This window comes from Jaculus jaculus, chromosome 12 (assembly GCF_020740685.1).
Source record: "Jaculus jaculus isolate mJacJac1 chromosome 12, mJacJac1.mat.Y.cur, whole genome shotgun sequence".
In the NCBI taxonomy this organism is placed as follows: Eukaryota; Metazoa; Chordata; class Mammalia; order Rodentia; family Dipodidae; genus Jaculus; species Jaculus jaculus.
In genome coordinates this window covers 66,908,563-66,930,232 of record NC_059113.1, presented here as the reverse complement: position 1 = coordinate 66,930,232, position 21,670 = coordinate 66,908,563, and the positions used below count along the sequence as shown (strand labels likewise).

General features: G+C 41.2%; 1 protein-coding gene across 1 annotated transcript in view; it reads left to right on the top strand.

Moving 5' to 3' along the window:
• The window catches only part of Acad9 (acyl-CoA dehydrogenase family member 9), a 47,973-nt gene that overhangs the window by 6,665 nt on the left and 19,638 nt on the right, over positions 1–21,670 (top strand). The window contains exons 3-6 of the mRNA XM_012950798.2: positions 13,212–13,313; positions 15,902–16,008; positions 17,270–17,370; positions 18,491–18,569. Of these exons, the coding sequence (XP_012806252.2) occupies positions 13,212–13,313; positions 15,902–16,008; positions 17,270–17,370; positions 18,491–18,569 (389 nt within the window). The remainder of the gene's footprint in view (positions 1–13,211; positions 13,314–15,901; positions 16,009–17,269; positions 17,371–18,490; positions 18,570–21,670) is intronic.

Below are 21,670 nucleotides of genomic sequence, written 5' to 3'. Positions count from 1 at the left end.
AAGGTGTACCATAGCAACAGGAGAGTGTGTCAAACACTGGCATGGGGAAACTGCCTATAACATTCCTAAGCCTGTCCCAAGAATACACTCACTCCAGGAGGCAGTAATTCCCAAATCTCCATCAGCTCTGAACCTAGAATTCAGAACACCTAAGTTTATGGGGGACACCTGAATCAAACCACAACATTCTGCCCCTGACCCCCATAAACTGATAACCATACATGATGTAAAATGCAATGAATTCATCAAACTTTAAAAGTTCCCATAGTTTTTATCAATTCCAATGATGTTCATATGTTCCCATAGTCCAAGATTTTTTAACTGAGCCATAATACCAAAAAATAACCTCAAAAAAAAAAAAAAAAAACCCACAATGGCACAGAATAAACATTCACACTGCAAAAAATGGCATTGGGCATAGCAAAGAAATATTCAACCAATACAAGATTTAAAACAACCAGGGCAAACATCAAACTCTGTAGCTTCAAATCCAACAACTCAAGTTAGTGATAAATCTCCGAGTCCAATAATTCTAACCAGCAACAAATCTCTGGCATTCAATTCTGCCCCTCCAGCTAGGCTACTCACAGTCCTGGGAAACTTCATTGGGGCCGGCAGCTTTCCTTAGCAGCCATCTCGTGGTCCTGGCATCTCCAGTGGGTCTCCTCTGCAATCCATGGTTCATCCTCATGGCCCCATGGGGTCTCCATGCAGTCAACCAGCAAGCCTGCTTTACACAGCCCATGACCATTTCCAAAACACAAGACTGTGTTTTAAACTCAATGACCCTCTCTCTTTCCCGCATTTCTTATACTTCACAATACCAGGTAGGTTACCAGTTTGTTAATCCAGGGGGCAGAAAGCAGACTTTGAAGGGCAGGACACTTCTTGAGCACTCAGGCCCCTCCAAAAGAGTCTACATTCTTCCTATTGCCCCAGTGCCGGTCAGCTAGCCCAATCTCAAAGGTTATAATCTCTCAATTGCAGCTGACCGGGCAACAGTTCACCCAAAGATTTTTCTTTCTGTGCCATATCCCTCTGCTCACACCAATCCATTTCTACGCATTGCAACCCTGCACAACTTCTCAGGACACGGCCATAATAGCAAGCTTTACACACAAACTGCCAGCCCAGTCCAAATAAAGCTCTTTCTTACTTTCATAAGCCAAACCTCACAGTCCGTAGTTCTTACTACATTCAGGTCTTGCAGCTCTGACCAGAATAGTCAATCAAGCTATACTTCCAACACTGCAAGGCATCCCTTAGGCCAAGGTTTCAAATCCTTCCACATTCCTCTTGAAAATCAGCTCCAAAAGGCCAAAGCCACAGTCAGGTGTCCAGCAGCAATCCCACTCCTCGGTACCACTTTACTGTTGCAGTCAGGTTTGCATTGCTGGTAGAAATCACCCAACCAAGAGAAGCTCCTGGGCAAAAGGTTTGTTTTGGCTTACAGAGTCGAGGGGAAGCTCCACAATGGCAGGGGAAAACGATGGCATGAGCAGAAGGTGAACATCACCCTCTGGCCAACATAAGGTGTACCATAGCAACAGGAGAGTGTGCCAAACACTGGCATGGGGAAACTGGCTATAATACCCCTAAGCCCACCCCAGGAAGCATTAGTTCCCAAATCTCCATCAGCTGTGAACCTAGCATTGAGAATACCTAAGTTTATGGGAGATGCCTGAATCAAACCACCACACCCACCAACAGTAAATGAGGGTTCCTCTTTTCCCATCTCTCATCAGCATTTGTTGTCATTTGATTTTTTTAAGATAGTCATTATGGGGCTGGAGAGATGTCTTAGCGGTTAAGCACTTGCCTATGAAGCCTAAGGACCTCCGTTCGGGGTTCAATTCTCCAGGACCCACATTAGCCAGATGCACAAGGGGGTGCACGCATCTGGAGTTTGTCTGCAGTGGCTGGAGGCCCTGGCACGCCCATTCTTCCTCTTTCTATCTGCCTCTTTCTCTCTCTGTCTGTCACTCTCAAATAAATACATAAAAATAAACAAAAGAATTTTAAGATAGCCATTCTGATCAGAGAGAGATGGAATCTCAGAGTCATTTTAATTTGCATTTTCCTCATGGGTAAGGATGTTGAGCATTTCTTTAAATGCTTATTGTCCATTTGTATTTCTTCCTTTGAGAACTCTTTATTTTCTATCCTATTTTTGAGTGGATTGATTTATTTTTTTCATATATAATACAAGCAGTTATGTCAGTTTCCCTAAATTTGTGGAGACTTGCTTCCCCAACACACCACCACCAGGTGAGGACCAAGTGGTAAAATACATTCACCTATGGGGGCATTTTGCATTTAGACCACAACAGGGACCTTGTAAAAAGGAGTAAACTAGGAATCTCTAAAGGATCAAATTTACAGAACACTGAAAACTAGTCATAGACTGGAGATAACTAAATATAATACAATGTCATAGATTCAGTCCTGGCACAGCAAAAGACTTGAGTGGCCAAGCAAGTGGAATCCAGTTCTACAAGTAGTTAGTATTGTATGAAGGTTGTTTTTCTAATAGATAATTGCACCATAGGTTCTCTCAGACAAAGCCAGAGGTTAGTCAGATGGCACGTCTGTGACGGATAACTCAGGAAATAGTTTATAGTGGGAAAATATTTGTTTTGGTTCATGGTTTCAGTCTAAGAGTGGCTGGATTTGTTGCTTTGGATCTCAGGTAAATCTGAATATCATGGAGGGTGTGGGTCCCTGGATCCTTGGGGATGGCCGTGGTTGCCCAAAGGCATGCAGGCAACCATGGATAGTGAGCACACAAAAGAATCACTTCCAGGAGACAGTGTCTGTGAACAGCTTGGTTTAATCAACAGGGAAGTGGGTTTATAAGCAGTTGAGGGTCCTAAGGGGATTAGATGTACAAGGTTGCTTGCTGATGCTTAATCAGTATATAGAGACATACATGCCAGCATGTGAGCAATGGCAGGGAGAAGGTGTAGGGTACAGGGGGATGGGCTGTGCAAAGGTTGCTGGCTGATCGCATATAAGGAGTTTCCTAGGCAACTGGCCAAAGGTCACAGGGCAAAGCCTAAGTTCAGGTATGTCGGGCTTAGAGAGGGTATGTCCTCCTGGAACCTGGAGGTCCTTAGCCTGTGCCTGGCAGTGTGCGACAGAGGGAGCCTATGGCAGAGAAGGCTGCTCACCTCTTAGCATCCAGACAGTGAAAGAGACAGAAGAAGAGGCCCTTTCAAATCATTGCCACCTAGGCCCCACCTTCTACTTTATACCCCCTAATTTTGGTTGTTCACTCCTATCAAACTATTTTTTCCTATCAAATTATTAATCTGTTGGTGACAGTAGACCAACTGTGATCCAGTCACTGCCCAAAAGCCCCAGCTGTGAATATTGCTTGGATTAAGAACCAAGCCTTTAACATATGAACCTTTCGGGGACTATACCTCCTACTCAACTATGACATTAGGTTAAGCATTTACAGGAGCTTTCTGCTCTTTTTTGCAACAAATATTTAAATTAATTTCAAACTAAAAGTTTTTAAAAATAAAGTTACTAACTAAAGTGGGTTGGACATGGTGGCACATATCCATCATCCCTTCATTCAGAGGGCAGAGACCAGAACACTTGAGAGTCTGAGGCCAGCCTGGCTACATAGGAAGACAGTATCTCAGGTAGTGTAATAAGATGTGTTTCTTGTAGGCAACATAGTTGAATATTGCCTGTTTTTTATCCCATCTAGCTATCTGCCTTCGTATAAGTTGATTGTGTACATGATTGTGTTGGTGTGATTATTGATCCAGTTTTACTTAAATGTCTTCTAGTTGTTTTCGAAGTCATACAACTGGTGGTTTTAGGAAGCGTAGTATAGGTTATATCACAGCCTATCTTCAGCTGCTAGCCAACCATAAGTATTATATAAGAGCAGCACAGGATGTCTACCTTCCTGGGCTGTGTGCTATTATTTCAGGTATTTCATTTTTCTCCTTCACTGTAAACTGAAATACAGAATGCCTGGCTTTCAGTTCCTTTAAAAAAAATATTTGTATTTATTTATTTGAGGGAGAGAGAGAGAATTAGACTGGGTGTGTCAGGCAATTCAGTCACTGCAAATGAACGCTAGATGCATGTGCTACCTTGTGCTCTGGCTTACCTGGGTCATTTGCCTTTGCAAGCAAGCGCCTTAACTGCTAAGCCATCACTCTAGCCCAAACCATTTTTTTTTTTTGGGGGGGGGGGCGCTTTTCAAAGTAGGGTCTCACTCTAACCCCGGCTGACCTGGAATTCACTGTGTAGTTTCAGTCTGGCCTCAAACTCACAGTGATCCTCCTACATCTGCCTTCTGATTGCTGGGATTAAAGGTGTGCACTACCACACCTACTGCCCTTCAGTCTCCCCCCCTTTTTTTTCTTTTTAAATTTTTATTAACATTTTCCATGATTATAAAAAAAGTTCCATGGTAAATCCCTCCCTCCCCACTTCCACACATTCCCCTTTGAAATTCCATTCTCCATCATATTACCTCCCCATTACAATCATTGTACTTACATATATACAATATCAATCTATTAAGTATCCTCCTCCCTTCCTTTCTCTTCCCTTTATGTCTCCTTTTTAACTTACTGGCCTCTGCTACCAAGTATTTTCCTTCTCCCACAGAAGCCCAATCATCTGTGGCTAGTATCCACATATGAGAGAGAACATGTGGCACTTGGCTTTCTGGGCCTGGGTTACCTCACTTAGTATAATCCTTTCCAGGTCCATCCATTTTTCTGCAAGTTTCATAACTTCATTTTTCTTTACCGCTGAGTAGAACTCCATTGTATTAATGTGCCACATCTTCATTATCCACTCATCAGTTAAGGGACATCTAGGCTGGTTCCATTTCCCACCTATTATAAATTGAGCAGCAATAAACATGGTAGAGCACGTACTTCTAAGGAAATGAGATGAGTCCTTTGGATATATGCCTAGGAGTGCTATAGATGGTTCATATGGTAGATCAATATTTAGCTGTTTTAGGAACCTCCACACTGTTTTCCACAATGGCTGGACCAGATTGCATTCACACCAGCAGTGCAGAAGGGTCCCTCTTTTTCCACATCCCCGCCAACATTTATGATCATTTGTTTTCATGATGGTGGCCAATCTGACAGGAGTGAGATGGAATCTCAATGTAGTTTTAATCTGCATTTCCCTGATGACTAGTGATGTAGAACACTTTTTTAGATGCTTATATGCCATTCGTATTTCTTCCTTTGAGAATGCTCTATTTAGCTCCATAGCCCATTTTTTGATTGGCTTCTTTGATTCCTTATTATTTAACTTTTTGAGTTCTTTGTATATCCTAGATATTAATCCTCTATCAGATATATAGCTGGCGAAGATTTTTTCCCATTCTGTAGGTTGCCTCTTTGCTTTTTTCACTGTGTCCTTTGCAGTGCAAAATCTTTGTAATTTCATGAGGTCCCAGTGATTAATCTGTGGTTTTATTGCCTGAGCAATTTGGGTTGTATTCAGAAAGTCTTTGCCAAGACCAATATGTTGAAGGGTTTCCCCTACTTTTTCCTCTAGCAGTTTCAGAGTTTCAGGTCTGATGTTAAGGTCTTTAATCCAGTTGGACTTAATTCTTGTGTATGGTGAGAGAGAAGAATCTATTTTCATACTTCTGCAGATATATATCCAGTTTTCAAAACACCATTTGCTGAAGAGGCTGTCTCTTCTCCAATGAGTTTTTTTGGCATTTTTATCGAATATCAGGTGGCTATAGCTACTTGGGCTTACATCTGGGTCCTCTATTCTGTTCCACTGATCTACATGTCTGTTTTTGTGCCAGTACCATGCTGTTTTTGTTACTATTGCTCTGTAGTATAGGTTAAAATCAGGTATGGTGATACCACCAGCCTTATTTTTGTTGATCAGTATTATTTTAGATATTTGAGGTTTTTTGTGATTCCAAATGAATTTTTGGATTGTTTTCTCTATTTCCATGAAGAAAGCCTTTGGAATTTTGATAGGGATTGCATTAAATGTGTAGATTGCTTTAGGTAAGATTGCCATTTTCACGATATTGATTCTTCCAATCCAGGAACAAGGGATGTTTCTCCACTTTCTAGTGTCTTCTGCAATTTCTCGCATGAGTGTTTTAAAGTTCTCATTGTAGAGATTCTTTACTTCCTTGGTTAGGTTTATTCCAAATTACTTTATTTTTTTTTGATGCAATTGTGAATGGGAGTGATTCTCTGATTTCACCCTCTGTGTGTTTGTTGTTAGCATATATGAAGGCTACTTATTTCTGTGTATTTATTTTGTATCCTGCTACATTGCTGTAGGTTTTGATCAGCTCTAACAGTTTGCTAGTACAGTCTTTAGGGTCCTTTATGTATAGAATCATGTCATCTGCAAATAATGATAACTTGATCTCTTCTTTTCCAATTTATATCCCTTTTATGTGTGTCTCTTGTCTTATTGCTATGGCTAAGACTTCCAAAGCTATATTACATAAAAGTGGGGACAGTGGACACCCTTGTCTTGTTCCTGATTTTAGTGGGGAAGCTTCCAGTTTTTCCCCATTTAGTAATATGTGGGCTGTAGGCTTGTCATAAATAGCCTTTATTATATTGAGATATGTTCCTTCTATTCCCAGTCTCTGTAGGACTTTTATCATGAAGGGATGTTGGATTTTGTCAAATGCTTTCTCTGCGTCTAATGAGATGATCATGTGATTTTTGTCCTTCAACCCGTTTATGTAATGTATTACATATATAGATTTGCATATGTTGAACCATCCCTGCATCTCTGGGATAAAGCCCACTTGGTCAGGGTAAATGATCTTTTTGATATACTCTTGTATTCTGTTTGCCATTATTTTGTTGAGAATGTTTCCATCTATGTTCATGAGGGAGACTGGTCTGTACTTTTCTTTTTTTCTATATTTGCCTGGTTTTGGTATCAGAGTGATGCTGACCTCATAGAAGGAGTTTGGTAGAATTCCTTCTTTTTCTATTTCCTGGAAAAGCTTAAGAAGCAATGGTGTTAGCTCTTCCTTAAAGGTCTGGTAAAATTCAGCAGTGAATCCATCCGGGCCTGGGCTTTTTTTAGTTGGGAGATTATTGATAACGGTTCGGATCTCCATGTTTGTTATAGGTCTATTTAAGTGATTAATCTCATTTTGATTTAATTTAGGTAGGTCTTATAAATCAAGGAAATCATCCATTTCTTTCAGATTTTCATACTTTGTGGAGTATATGCTTTTATAGTATGTCCCTATGATTTTTTGAATTTCTCTGGGATCTGTTGTGATGTTACCTTGTTCATCTCTGATTTTATTAATTTTTGTCTCTTCTCTCTTTCTTTTGGTCAGATTTGCTAAGGGTTTATCAATCTTGTTTATCCTTTCAAAGAACCAACTCTTTGTTTTATTAATTCTTTGGATTGTTTTTTTTTTTTTGGTTTCTATTTCATTAATTTCTGCCCTAATCTTTATTATTTCTTCCAGTCTACTGATTTTTGGTGTTCCTTGTTCTTCTTTTTTCAAAGCTTTAAGGTGAAGCACTAGGTCGTTTACTTGCGACCTTTCTAATTTCTTAATATAATAAATTTACCTCTTAGAACTACCTTCATTGTGTCACAGAAATTTTGGTGTGTTGTGTTCTCATTATTGTTTGACTCTATAAATTTTTTGATTTCCTTCTTGATTTCTTCATTGACCCATTCCTCATTTAGTAGTGTATTGTTTAGTTTCCATGATTTTGTGTATGCTCTATAGCCTTTCTTGCTACTGATTTCTAGTTTGATTCTATTCTGGTCAGATAGAATGCAAGGAATTATTTTAATTTTCCTGAATTTGTTAAGATTTGCTTTGTGTCCTAATATATGGTCTATTTTAGAGAATGTTCCATGTGCTGCTGAAAAGAATGTATATTCTGCAGCCTTTGGATGAAATGTCCTGTATATATTTGTTAAGTCCATTCCTTCTATGACCTCATTTAGTCCAGATGCCTCTCTGTTTATTTTTTCCCGGGATGACCTGTCAATTGATGAGAGTGGGGTGTTAAAGTCCCCCACCACCACTGTGTTTGGTGTTATCTGTGATCTTAGTTCTAATAGTGTTTGTTTGGTGAATTTGGGAGCCCCCATGTTAGGTGCATATTTGTTTAGGATTGTTATGTCCTCCTGTTGGAGTGTGCCCTTAATCAATAAAAAGTGAACTTCCTAATCTTTCTTGACTAACGTTGGACTAAAGTCTACCTTGTCTGATATTAGGATAGGAACCCCTGATTGTTTTCTAGGCCCATTTGCTTGAAACACTGTTTTCCAACCTTTCACCCTAAGATAATGTCTATCCTTTGTAGAAAGGTGAGTTTCTTGTAGACAACAAACTGTAGGATCCTGCTTTTTTACCCAGTCTGCAAACCTATGTCTTTTCATTGGGGCATTGAGGCCATTCATATTAAGAGATATTATTGAAAGGGGTGTATTTATGTTTGCCTTTTTGTGTGTGTGTGGTTCCGGTTCTACCTGTGCTCTCTTGTGTTAAGTAGTATTTAAGTATTGCTTGTTTTTTCTAGGTTTCTTATATGTGTGCTTTTCCTTTTCTTCAGCATGGAGGATTCTATCAAGTATTTTCTGTAGAGCTGGTTTGTCTTCAAATATTCCGTTAACCTGCTTTTGTCATGGAATGTCCTTATTTCTCCATCTACTTGAATGGATAACTTTGCAGGATAAAGTAACCTTAGTTGACAGTTGTTATCTTTCAGAACTTGGAATATATCACCCCAAGCCCCTCTGGCTTTTAAAGTTTGTGTTGAATAATCTGCTGTAATCCTGATGGGCTTGCTTTTGTAGGTAACTTGATTTTTCTCTCTAACTGCTTTCAGTATTTTTTCTTTGGTGTGTGTGTTTGGAAGTTTGATTATAATATGGCGAGGAGAGGTTCTTTCCAGGTTTTGTCTGGCTGGGGTTCTTAAGGCTTCCTGTATCTGCATTGGCACCTCTTTCCCAATTTGGGGGAAGTTTTCTTCTATGATTTTGTTGAAGACGCCTACTATGCCTTTGGCGTAGAATTCTTCTCCTTCTACTATGACCTGAATTCTTATATTTGATCTTTTCATAGCGTCCCGAATATCTTGAAATTCCCACTCATACTTTTCTATGTTTGTCTTTCTTTTTGTTGGACTGTATTGGATCTGCCACCTGGTGTTCTAGCTTAGATATTCTCACTCATACTTTTCTATAAGTTTGTCTTTTTCGTTGTTGGACCATATTAGATCTGCCACCTTGTCTTCTAGCTTAGATATTCTGTCCTCTCCTTCATCCATTGTACTGGTGAGATTTTCTACAGAGTTTTTTATTTCATTAACTGGTTCTTTATTGCTAGTAATTCTGACTGGTTTTTCTTTATTATTTCTATTTCCTTATTTATATCTTGTATTGCCTTCTTTATTTCATGAAATTGGTGTCCTGCGTCTTCTTTGATTCCTTTGATTTCCTCTCTGATTTCTTCTTTGATTCTTTTGATTTGTTCTTTGACCTCTTTGAACATATTTATAATCATTCTTTTGAATTCTTTCTCAGGCATTTCCTCTAACTCATTCTCACTGGAGGACATTTCTGATGCATTAATACTTTTAGGTGGATTTATATTGTCTTGCTTTTTAGTGTTTCTTGTGTTATAATGTATATATTTTTGCATCTTGGATTAAGTTAGTGCTTGGATTTTCTAGCTAGCTGGGTATTCTTAGCTGTATCAATTGATTTGATGTTATATATTTTCAGGGTAGGAGCTTAAGGTGTTAGGTGTGGCTCTTAAGACTCTCAGAGTATCTACAAAGGTGCTCCTAGGGGTTGAGTTTCCCTGCTATTGGAGTATTCAAGCAGGCTGAGTGGAATAAAATACAGGTAGTGTCTAAAATTTAACTTAACACTGTACACATTCATTCAAAAATAGCCCCAAGTAGGTATGCCAGAGTAGTTATTATAATGAGCAGATCCTCTATCAACAAAGAGGTTAAGATTTCTGGTCTGTTGAGGGATCCAAGTCAGCTTGTGACCAAGTGAGAACCTTCCCTGGTGCAATCCCAGTTACCTTGGATGATTTTGGTCTCAGTCAAGTTGCTGCCTGGGTTGTCGGACTGCTGTTCTGATTTCTGGAGCTGGGCACTGGCTTTTCCTGTGGGGCAAACCGAGCCTGGCAAGTGTGGCCCTGCAGATCAGCACCCCTGCTGCTGGAACTGCTGCTGCTAAAGCTGCTGCTGCTGGGTCTTTAGCCGCAGCTGCTGAAGCTGCTACTGCTGGTCCCACCGCTGCTGCTGCCTCTTCTGCTGCTGGAGCCGCCACTGCTGGAGCCACCACTGCTGCTGAAGCTGTTGCTGCTGTGTCCACTGCCACTGCTGCCTCTGAAGCTGCTGCTGCGGGATCTGCCTCTGCTGCCGCTCCTGGGTCTGCTGCTGCTGGGTCTGCCACTGCTGCCGCAATTGGATCTGCTACTGCTGGGGCCGCTGTTACCAGTGCCGGATCCACTGATGTTGCCGCCGAACTCTGCTCCTGCTTGGGTCTTGTTGTTGGCTCAAGTTGGCGTGGCCGGGTCCCAGGACCGCTGCTCTGTTCGCTGAAGCTGGGCACAGGTGGTGGGGCAGTGGAGGGAGCCGCAGCTGCTCTGGTTCTCTTGCTGTTCCACGTGTTCTTCTACCATGTGGTCTGCTCCTCCGTTGCTCACTCTGCTCCCCCTTCATGTTTGCTGAGTTGCAGAGAGCGCCAGTGTGAGTGGAAAATCCCCGCACCTGGCTTTTCCTGCGGCTGGAGTCGAGTCTGGCCGCTTTCTGTTGTGCTGCCGCCACCGCGGTTGGCGGAGCTGCCGGAGCTGCTTTTGACGGCCCGTGCGGGCTCTGAATGTTCTGGATCTCTTCTACTTCTCTGCTGCCGCTTCAATTTCCTATACAACACCTCACTTTTTAGTAAAAGTGTGTATTTTGCTGAGTTTTTTTGGTCTTTTTTCCCCCCTAGGCTGCTTTGTCATGGTACCTACGCAACCATCTTAACCGGAAGCCTCCCTTTCTATTTGATAGAATGTGCATAACAAAATTTACCATTGGAATCATTAAGTGTACGATTTCATGGCACTAAAAAGTATTTTGTATATATATACATACAGTATTGTATAACCATCCCCACCATTTCCAGAACACTTTGCTATTTTTTAATTTACACTTTCATCATGTTACTTTTATTTAAACTTTAAATAGAAGAAACAAAGATTTTATGATTAACCATGTGTAGTAGACAGCTACAGGTCGCTGAGATGAACCTCTAGACCAGGCATATTTATGGAGGAAGAATATTTGAAGCTTACAGATCCAGGAGAAGTCCCATAATGGCAGAAGAAACTGTCCTGCTTTCTCAGGTCCAAGCAGAGAGAGAAACCCTAAGCCAAAACCTAAAAGGCACACCCTGCAGCACACTTCAGGAACTCTAGGCACTTTGCAAATCTTTAGACTGGAATTGTAAACCCACCACCACACCCTAGGGGCTGGACCCTAAGATGCACCCAGTGACACCTCCTACCTGGTGGCTGCAGATCCAAACTACAAACTAATAAATCATTGAATATATTGGGTGGGGGGGCATCCATTCAAAGTACCACACCATGTTACTATTTCTAGTGATCGTCATTCTTATGTTGAGCTAGGTTTTCTTTTGGTTACATGGGGAAGACATCCTTTTACATTGCAGGGACATGCGGGGAGGAATAGTCTCATCATTTGTATACAGAAAAGTCATAAGAAAAGTTTTCTATATTGGCATAATTTTCATTTAATCCCTTTATTGGTGTTTCTCTTTCTCCTCCTTTCTGATGAGGTGTCTGATGCCATTTGTATCTTTCTTCCTTTACATGTTGTGTTTCTTTCATCTCCAGTCACTTTTAAATAACCTTAAGGTAATTGATTATCAGTTGTGTTGATGCAGCTTCTTCACATTTACTTGGGTATATGTGAATGGAATTTGGCCCAGCATTTTCTTTCTTTCTTTTTTTTTTTTTTTAAAAAGGTGGGTAATACCTTGAATGAGGGCTTAAATTCTTTTTTTTTTTTTTAATTTTTTTGTTCATTTTTTATTTATTTATTTGAGAGCGACAGACATAGAGAGAAAGACAGAGGGAGAGAGAGAGAATGGGCGCGCCAGGGCCTCCAGCCACTGCAAACGAACTCCAGATGCGTGCGCCCCCTTGTGCATCTGGCTAACGTGGGACCTGGGGAACCAAGCCTTGAACCGGGGTCCTTAGGCTTCACAGGCAAGCGCTTAACCGCTATGCCATCTCTCCAGCCCTGGCCAAGCATTTTCAATGTAATGAAGTAGATAAATCTGAGTTGTCATACTGAGTAAAAGAAAACAGGTGAGAAAAACGTGTTCCATGAACCCACTTATACACAACTAAAAATCGCAGGTATTTTAAAAATAAGAAAGAGATAAATACCTATGGGTGGAGGTAAACAGGAAGATTGATCACAGAGGGGCAAGAGAGACTTTTGGTGGAAAAGGAAGTGTTTTGACAACTGTGGAACAACTTACCAGATCTTGTGCAAACACTTATCAGAACTCAGAAAATTATATGCTATAAATATTTGATGTATGTTAGTTTATTTATGAACTTGTAAAAATAATTAAACATGAGGGGTTTGGGTTCTCTTTATTGACCTATATATACACACAAATCACAAGTAGCCATATAAAGCTAGATGCAGAGTAGTGCATGTATCAAGTTCATTTGCAATGGTAAGAGGCCTCAGTGTGCCCGTTCTCATTTACTCTCCCTCCCTCCTTCTCTTTCTCTTTTTTCCTTTCTTAAATAAAAAATATATTTTCTAAAAATAGTGGTGGCACATGCCTTTAATCTCAGCACTCAGGAGGCAGAGGTAGGAGGATCGCTGTAAGTTCAAAGGCCACCCTGAGACTATATAGTGAATTCCAGGTCAGCCTGGGCTAGAGTGAAACCCTACCTCAAAAAAAAAAAAAAAAATAATAATAATAATAAATAAATAAATAAAAATACAGTCTTATTAGGATACTAACATAAAATTGACAGCATGCTGAGTGATCATGACTATACAGTTTCAGATTTGGAGATATTTCTGTCACCAGGATTGTATGCTGTGCCAAAACCATTCTGTCTACTTTTATTTGTGTGAACATAGTTTATTTATATTTTGCTTAATCAAGATATTTGCTTTTGTCAGTGGACTCTCAAAAGATTGACCAGGAGGGAAAAATACCAGTCGACACTCTAGAGAAATTGAAGAGCCTGGGACTTTTTGGGATGCAAGTCCCAGAAGAATATGGTAAGTCAGCACACCAGTCACCAGCCTGTTTCAGCTCTTCATGAGGCACTCATCATTTGTCCTTGAAAGGCTAATATTTGGGAATGGTGGCTTTGAAGTGCAGCCCTCCACAGTTTGAATGCCAAACCTGGTTGTGGCTCTGCAGCCTTCATCTACCTGTACTGTGGGCATTCACTGAGGTTGCTTATAGATATGACTAGCTTTAGGTCTGTAAGGTATTGGTAACATTTTCAAGGTTGAATGTATTTTCTATTTGTGAACTGCTCATTTGCAAATGCACTGTTGTGAGTATTACCCCAGGCATGTCATAAATGAAGTTTTACACAGCAAACCACAGCAGCTAGTTTTTCTTGATCTTCTAGAACCCTTCCTGCTTTGTCTCCAGGCATTAATGTATAGCCTTTCCATTTTCTATATCAGAGGGTGGGCCCTCAAATCTGTAGACTAAACCCCTGTTCTGGAACTTGTCTAAGCTGAGACAAAAGTGAAAAAGGGCAAGTTAGTGTGATGCCTAACTGCTTTCCATGACATACTAACCAGGTTGAGTCCGTTAGTGTGGGTGTTTCTTGTAGTGTCTTAAATTGTTAAGTGATGTATCTTCTTTGTCTTCTTATGTTGTTTTTCTCACCACCTTTCCAAGAGTATGAAAACTACCCTGCATCTGCAAAATACATGAAGTAATGCATAGTGCTGCCAGCCCAGTGGTGGGAGGCACAGAGCTCATGTCTGAGCCAGCATCAGACACCCTTTATTTTTTCAGAGTGAGAAATTTCTCACTCTGCCTCCACATGAAGCTGTGGTAGAGACAGCTGGCCCTGCTGTCCTGGGTATCAGGGTTATGATTCCCAAGGAATAGATGTTCCCATCATGTGTAGCCATGTAGAATATTAGGGAGTATAGCAAGAGACTATAGTTGGCCTGTTTCAGTCAGCTTTAAAAAAAATGCAACAGCAATCTTTTTCTCATACCTGCAAAATTTTCCCAAGCTAGAGAATTTTTAAAACTAGGTGGAAACTACTGTGCTGGAAAGCAAAGATGTTTCTAGTAATCAAACCTGGATTTCCTTTTTCAGCCCCCGTCTGCCATCCAGGGGTTACAAGGTATATTTCCTTCCTGCCTCTCTGATGTCCCTCCAGTAGCCCCAATACCCATCTACTGTCCCCATGTGGTTGCTATCCCCCTGGTGGTTTTACTCAGACTTTTTGTTGGTAAGCATCAGATGTAGGGTTCCCCTCAAAGAAAATATATTCCCTCGCTACACCAAAAAAAAAAAAAAAAAAAAAAAAAAAAAAAAAAAAAGTAAGCCGGGTGTGGTGCCGCACGCCTTTAATCCCAGTACTCAGGGTACAGAGGTAGGAGGATCGCTGTGAGTTCAAGGCCACCCTGAGACTACATAGTGAATTCCAGGTCAGCCTGGGGCAAGACAAAAAAATCTAAAACAGGTCATAGTGAATTCCCAGGTCAGCCTGGGGCAGGTTGGAGTGGAAAGGCGGGGTAGGTGGTACAGTGCCTGGGGATAAGGGTGCCTGACCCCTACACACCTACAGGGACAGTTTCCTTGTGTGCACGTGCATAACACTGTTTGCAGGTGGACTGTGCACCCTCACCTCAGGGTCAGGGCCACTCTGCTATTTGTTGGTCTTAGAACTTGAGGATTTGCTTTCTCATCTGTAAAGTTGACATAAGGCCACAACTACCTCTGAAGTTTGAAAATTAAATGCAATAGAGTTCCTATTATTCTATTTTTAATCCTTTTTTCTTTTTATTCCCAGAGCAGTAATTGCCAATGCAGGGCAGTTATATATGGGAGCATGGTCCAGACATATTTTTGGTGGTGAAAGCGGGGAATGGGGAGGTTTGCTGTGACATCTAGTGGGTGGAGAAAATGCTGTTCAGCATCCCACAGAGCACAGCAAAGGGTAACGGTCTACCTGCAAATGTTGCACTGCCATAGCAGAGAAGCCCTAACTGGGAGTCCTATAAATATTGATCTGGTAGAAGGCACTTGTAACATGCTCAGTGACTTACTTACTGCATGAATAGAAGTCTGTATTACAAAATAGAGATCTTGCCTAAAAATGTCTGGAAAGAATACACAGAAATGCTGTAAGTGACAAGATCATAGGCAATTTTTATTTTCCCTATGCCTCTATTTTGAATATTTTTCTAGTCCAGGCTGGCCTGGAATTTATGTAATATCAGGGTGGCCTCAAACTCACAGCAATCCTCCCACCTCTGCCTCCCAGATGCTGGGATTAAAGGCGTGTGCCACCATGATTTTTTTTAATGTTATTTTATTTATTTAATGAGTGATAGAAGGGGCATGCCATGGCCTCTAGCCACTGCAGATGAACTCCAGATGCATGCACCACTATGTGCATCTGGCTTGTGTGGTTCTGAGGAATTGAACTTGGGTCCTTAGGTTTCACAGGCAAGCACCTTAACCATTAAGCCATCTGTCTAGCTCTTGATTTGTTTTTAATGGTGATCTCCTGTTACTTTATAAATTAGAAAAATATAGTGAAGCTCTTTGCCCCAGTGGGAGGTGTCAGGTAGACAGTGACTAATGCTGGTTCTGCCTTATCTAGGTGGCCTGGGTCTTTCCAACACCATGTATGCTCGCCTGGGGGAGATCATCAGTCTAGATGCATCCATCACCGTGACTCTGTCAGCACACCAGGCTATTGGTCTCAAGGTCAGATGTCTGGGGTCCTATTGGGAGTTTCTGGAGGAACAGAAGACAAAGGCTTGCTCACTTCTGAGACCTGAATAGGCCTGATAGCTCAGAGTTTAGAGGAAAACAAACCCAGCTGTGCTTGCTGTCTGGCCCTACTTCATTCATTGGTTATATCATATCATTCAGAGTCCTTGCATATCTGACCTGTGTTTGGCCCACATAATCAGTGACTCAGACCTTTTAATTCCTCTCCTGTGCCCATCACCTTTGGCCCATCCTTTGAGACTCATGTCATTGCTGTCTCTGGAAATGAGCACTCTTGCACTGTCCCATTTATATACATGTCCTTCTTGCCCCCTGGACTTAGAGTATATTGGGGCAGGTTCAAGGGCATGTAGTTCTCAGGGAAATTACATTACCCAGGTAATTTGTGTTTCGTAAACATGAAAGAGTTCAGTGAGCCCTATGTACAAGATCCCACAGTGTGGTTATTTAACAATGGAGGCTGAAGGCAGTGGCGAGGTAACATCTGTGTACTTTACAATACTGGGTGTCACAGTCAGGTTCATATTGCTGGTAGAAATCACCTGACCAAGAGCAGCTATTAGGATAGAAGGGTTTATTTTGACTTATGGACTCAAGGGGAAGCTCCATGATGGCAGGGGAAAATGCTGGCATGATCAGAGGGTGGACATCACCCCCTGGCCAAAATAAAGTGGCCAATAGAAACAGGAGAGTGTGCCAAACACCAACAGGGGAATACTGGCTATAATACCCATAAGCCCATCCCCAACAATACACTGCCTCCAGGAGGCATTAATTCACAAATCTCCATTGCTGGGACCCTAGCATTCGGAAAACCTAAGTTTATGGGGGACACCTGAGTCAAACCACCACACTGGGTCCAGTACTCCCTTGTCTTTACATCCCATCATTTAAATCATCCTGCCATAGGGAGGAGTCCCCAGCTTGTAAATCAGAAGGTGGAGGCTCAGGGCAGGATCATTTCTGACCCAAGGTCACTAGGTAGGCACTGCAGGGGGCAGGAATTAAAATCCCAGGTGCTAATTCTAAAGCTGCCACCATTGTTGCTCCCTACACCTCAGTGAGTGAACAGAGGACATGCCTTCAGCAGCCTGGCTTCCCTAATTCTGCCTGAAATGACAGTAGACTCAATATCTTTTGAGTGAAGTAAATATTGTCAACAGAAGGTGATGCCTCACAAGCACACCTTGCTCTCTTCCCTTGGAGCCTAAGTTGATTTGTGTGTTTCATTTAGGGGATCATCTTGGTTGGCAGTGAGGAACAGAAGGCCAAATATCTGCCCAAACTGGCATCTGGGGAGTACATTGCAGCTTTCTGTCTTACGGAGCCAGCCAGGTCTGTCCTGTCAAATTGTCTATCTGCTATATTCTTGGCACCATCAAAGATGCCCCAGGACATGGAGCTAGTATTGTGGAGCTTTGTTCACTACATACCTGAAGCCTTTCATAAAATCAACCACCAACTCTTGTTGTGTGTTCTCTTATGTCCCTGATTCCATGAAACTTACAGGCAAGGTGGCTTGCTGCATGTACCAAGTCAGTATTTGTGGGTCACAATCCTCTTGACATTTAGGAATGTGTTCAAAATCAGTGAACTGTTCAGGACATTTGGAGTAAGTGATGGCTCCATTTCCCCAAAATGGCACAGGGCTGGACAGGATTCAGGGATTCTGATACAAGTCTACCTGGGACCTTGCTTAGTCCTTCTTCCCTTTATTTGGGAACCTGGAACAACCTTCCTTTGTGGATGGAATTCTTCCTTGTAACAGCTCTGATAAGCCCTTGTACAGCTCACATTCCATGTTGAAACTTCAGCCCAGGTGGTTTTCACTCCTGGTTTTTGTTTGTCTTGTTTTGTTTTACCTGTTGCCCACAAAGTTTGACAAATACATTTTACTTAGGGTGCCCATCTGTTTCCAGACAGTCCATGACTTCTTTCTTGTACTATCATCTGAGTTGAGGTGGGACAGACATGTTGTAGCTTAGAGCTGAAATATTTATTGTCTGACACTAAAATTTAAAGGCTGCTGGAGTTTCCTTCTCATTGCTGTGATAAAACACCCAACCAGAAGCAGCTTGTGAGGGAGGAAAGGGTTTATTCATGCTTACAGTTTCTAGGGGAAGCTCCATCATGGCAAAGGTAGCAAGCTCACTCCATCATATATCCATAGCACAGAGAGTCAGTACCAGAAAGCATGAGCTGACAAAAACACAGAGGGCTGGTCTTCACCCCAAGGTCTACCCTCAGTAACACACTTCCTCCAGCAGGGCTCCATCTCCCAAACACCAATCTGAAGACTAAGTAGGAAACTTAAGCACAAACATTTGAGGCTATGGGCACATTTTACATTCAAACCACACAAAGGCCTATTTATTTTTTTACATTTCAGGCCCTCAAACTTATTCTTGTTCATCTTCATATTATTTTCTCTCCACATATCTCTCCATCTTTGCAGTGGGAGTGATGCTGCCTCCATCCAGACCAGAGCTGTGTTAAGTGAAGATAAGAAGTACTATATTCTCAATGGCTCCAAGGTATACCTGTGGCATCATGATCTTTACTATCACTGTGTGTCTACCTTCCACACACTGGGGATAGATAGTAAAGGGTTGACACATCACTTTGTGACTAGACACTTGGTGCATGCCACTCCTTTATCAGAAGAACCCAAGGCTTAGAGAGCTGAATGGCTGGTCCAGATTTTGGATCCCTCTTGTGGCTCAGCCAGTACTCTAGTCAGGCAGTATGGCTCCAGAGTCTTTGTGATTTTATAGTCCTAACTGTCTCCCTGAACTGCTTCTATTTTAATTTTTTTTGTAATTATTGAAAGGTATGTTTTTATTCCCTTCATTTTTTATTATTAGAGATGGACATATTTTGTATGTAAACATCTCATGTTGGTATCATCCTTTCCCTCCTCCCTGGCCTTTTCTGAAGTGGCCTTCCTTGTTGGGGACTCAGGTCAATCCCATGGGGATTGTGGGTCATACATTATGGTAGGGGAGGAGAGGCAATGTTTCTGTGCAAAATGTCCCAACCTGTGGCTCTAACAATCTGTCCACCCCCTCTTCAATAGAATTTGCTAGGCATACTGGGAGCATTTTAAGTCTACTTCAGTGATGGGTACCTAGGAGTATATGGGTCTCTGGTTTGGTAGGTGTTGAGTGTCCTCAGGATCTTTCTCCATCACCCTTGTGCTGATATCAGCTTAACTAAGAAAGCAGCATCCTTCCTCATCTCCCCAATTCTTCTGTGGTTTCAGCTGGGGCTGGAGTGGAGTGCACTGGGTTGTTTATCTCCTCAGGTCTAGTTCCCATCTGAAAAAGAGAAGCATATTCTCCCACAGAGAATGAAGTCAGCACTTGTTAAATGGGATAACCATTGTTAATTTAGAGAGAATTAAAAGGGTGTGGACTCTCTTATAGTCTGTGGTTAGTGGGAGCTTGACAATGGAAAGCAGAATCATTATCTGGATATGATTCTGACTTGTTTCCCAGTTCCACTTATGGATTCCTTTCAACTGAGTAGATCTGTTAGCCAATCTAATAGCAATTGGTTACCCACCATGGCTGTATGCCATTGTTGCAACAATTCCTTAATGTCTGCTCTAATCTTATTTCTTTCCATCTGGAGCTCTTTGGGTTGGATATTTCTGTTTTTCCAGTGTCTTTAGGTAGACAGTAAGGTTATTGATTTGTGATCTCTCTGCTTTGTAGTGAAGGCATTTAGGGCTATGAATTTTCCCCTTATGACTGCCTTCATTGAGTCCCATAAGTTTTGTTAGATCATGTTTTCATTATCATTAAAATCTGGGAATTTTAAAATTTCTTTTTTGATTTCTTCCACTACTCATTCATTGTTTAAAAGTGTGTTGTTTAGTGTTTAGGAGCTGGTAGAGTTCTTGATATGTCTCTTGTTGTTAATTTCTAGCTTTAAAGTATTGTGATCTGACATGATGCAGGAAATTACTTCAATTTTCCTAACTTTATGAAGGCACACTTGATGGCCTAATATATGGCAAATTTTGGAGAAAGTTCCATGGGCTACTGAGAAGAATGTGTGTTCTGTAGAGTTAGGGTGGAAATTTCTGCAGATATACTTTAGATCTAGTTGATTTATGATGTTATTGAGCTCTATTATTTCCCTGCATGGATGATCTGTCTATTGATGATAGTGGAGTATTGAAGTCTCCGACTATGATAGTATTGGTGTTTATTTCTGTTTCATTGTCAAGTAGATTTTGTTTTATAAACTGTAGTGCCCCTGTGTTTAGTGCATATATATATTTATGATTGATATGTGCTCATGTTGGATCATTACCTTGATGAGTAAAAAGTGGCCTTTTTAAAATTACTTTTGGTTTGAAGTCTATTTTATCAGATACTAATATAGCAACACCTGCTTGTTTTTTATTTCCATTTGCTTGGAATATCATTTTCCAACCTTTTATACTAAGGAGGTGTGTATCTTTAGTGGTAAGGTGGGTTTCTTGAAGACAGCAGATAGAAGGGTCCAGTTAAAACCATTAATATTTAAGGTTATTACTGTTTGAATTAATCCCTGTTATGATGAGGTGTTTTATAGGGTTTGGTGCTTCTTTCTGTTACGTACTGTTTGAGCCTGGTTTGTTTTGGTTGTTGTGATCTTGTTTGGGTCTTAAGATTGGTCGTTTGACTATTCTGTGTGGAGTATTCCCTCAAGTATTCTCTGTAGGTTGAGCTTTGTGTTCATATGATCTTGGAGTTGACTTTTCTTTTTTTTTTTGAGGTAGGGTCTCACTCTGGCTCAGGCTGACCTGGAATTCACTATGTAGTCTCAGGATGGCCTTGAACTCTTGGCGATCCTCCTACCTCTGCCTCCCGAGTGCTGGGATTAAAGGCGTGCGCCACCACGCCCGGCTTTGGAGTTGACTTTTCGCAGGGAAAGTTTTTCTTTCACCATCTATTATGAGGGATACTTTTACTGGGTAAAGTAGCTTGGGTTGGAAGCCATTGTTTTTCTTACTTTCAAGTGTTCCATTCCAGGCCCTTCTGGCTTTCAGGGTTTGCATGGAGAAATTTGATGTAATTCTGATGGGATTGCCTTTGTATGTTGTGAATTGTGTCTCTCTTGCTGCTTTTAACACTCTCTGTCTTTGTTTTTGTTGTTAAGAGTTTTAACTATTAGCTGAGCGTAGTGGCACACACCTTTAATCCCAGCACTAGGGAGGCAGAGGTAGGAGGATCACCATGAGTTCAAGGCCACCCTGAGATTACATAGTGAATTCCAGGTCAGCCTGGGCTAGAGTGAGACCCTATCTCAAAAAAAAAAAAAAAAAAAAAAAAAAAAGTTTTAACTATGATGTGTCTTAAAGAGTTTCTTCTTTGGTCCTGCCTATCTGGTGTTCTATGAGCTTCTTGTATCTAGAAGGACCTCTCTTTTGCAAGATTCAGAAAGCTTTCAATAATTTTGTTGAGTATGTTTTCTATGCCTCTGGTCCCCTTCTGGTGTACCTCTGATCTGGATATTTGGTCATTTTAGAGTGTCCCATAGTTTCCTCGTATTCTGTTCACTTGATTTGTTTGAACTTAGCAAAGTTTTTGGCCTCCTGATCAATTTCTTCTGTCTTATCTTCCACATGAGTAACTCTGTTGGC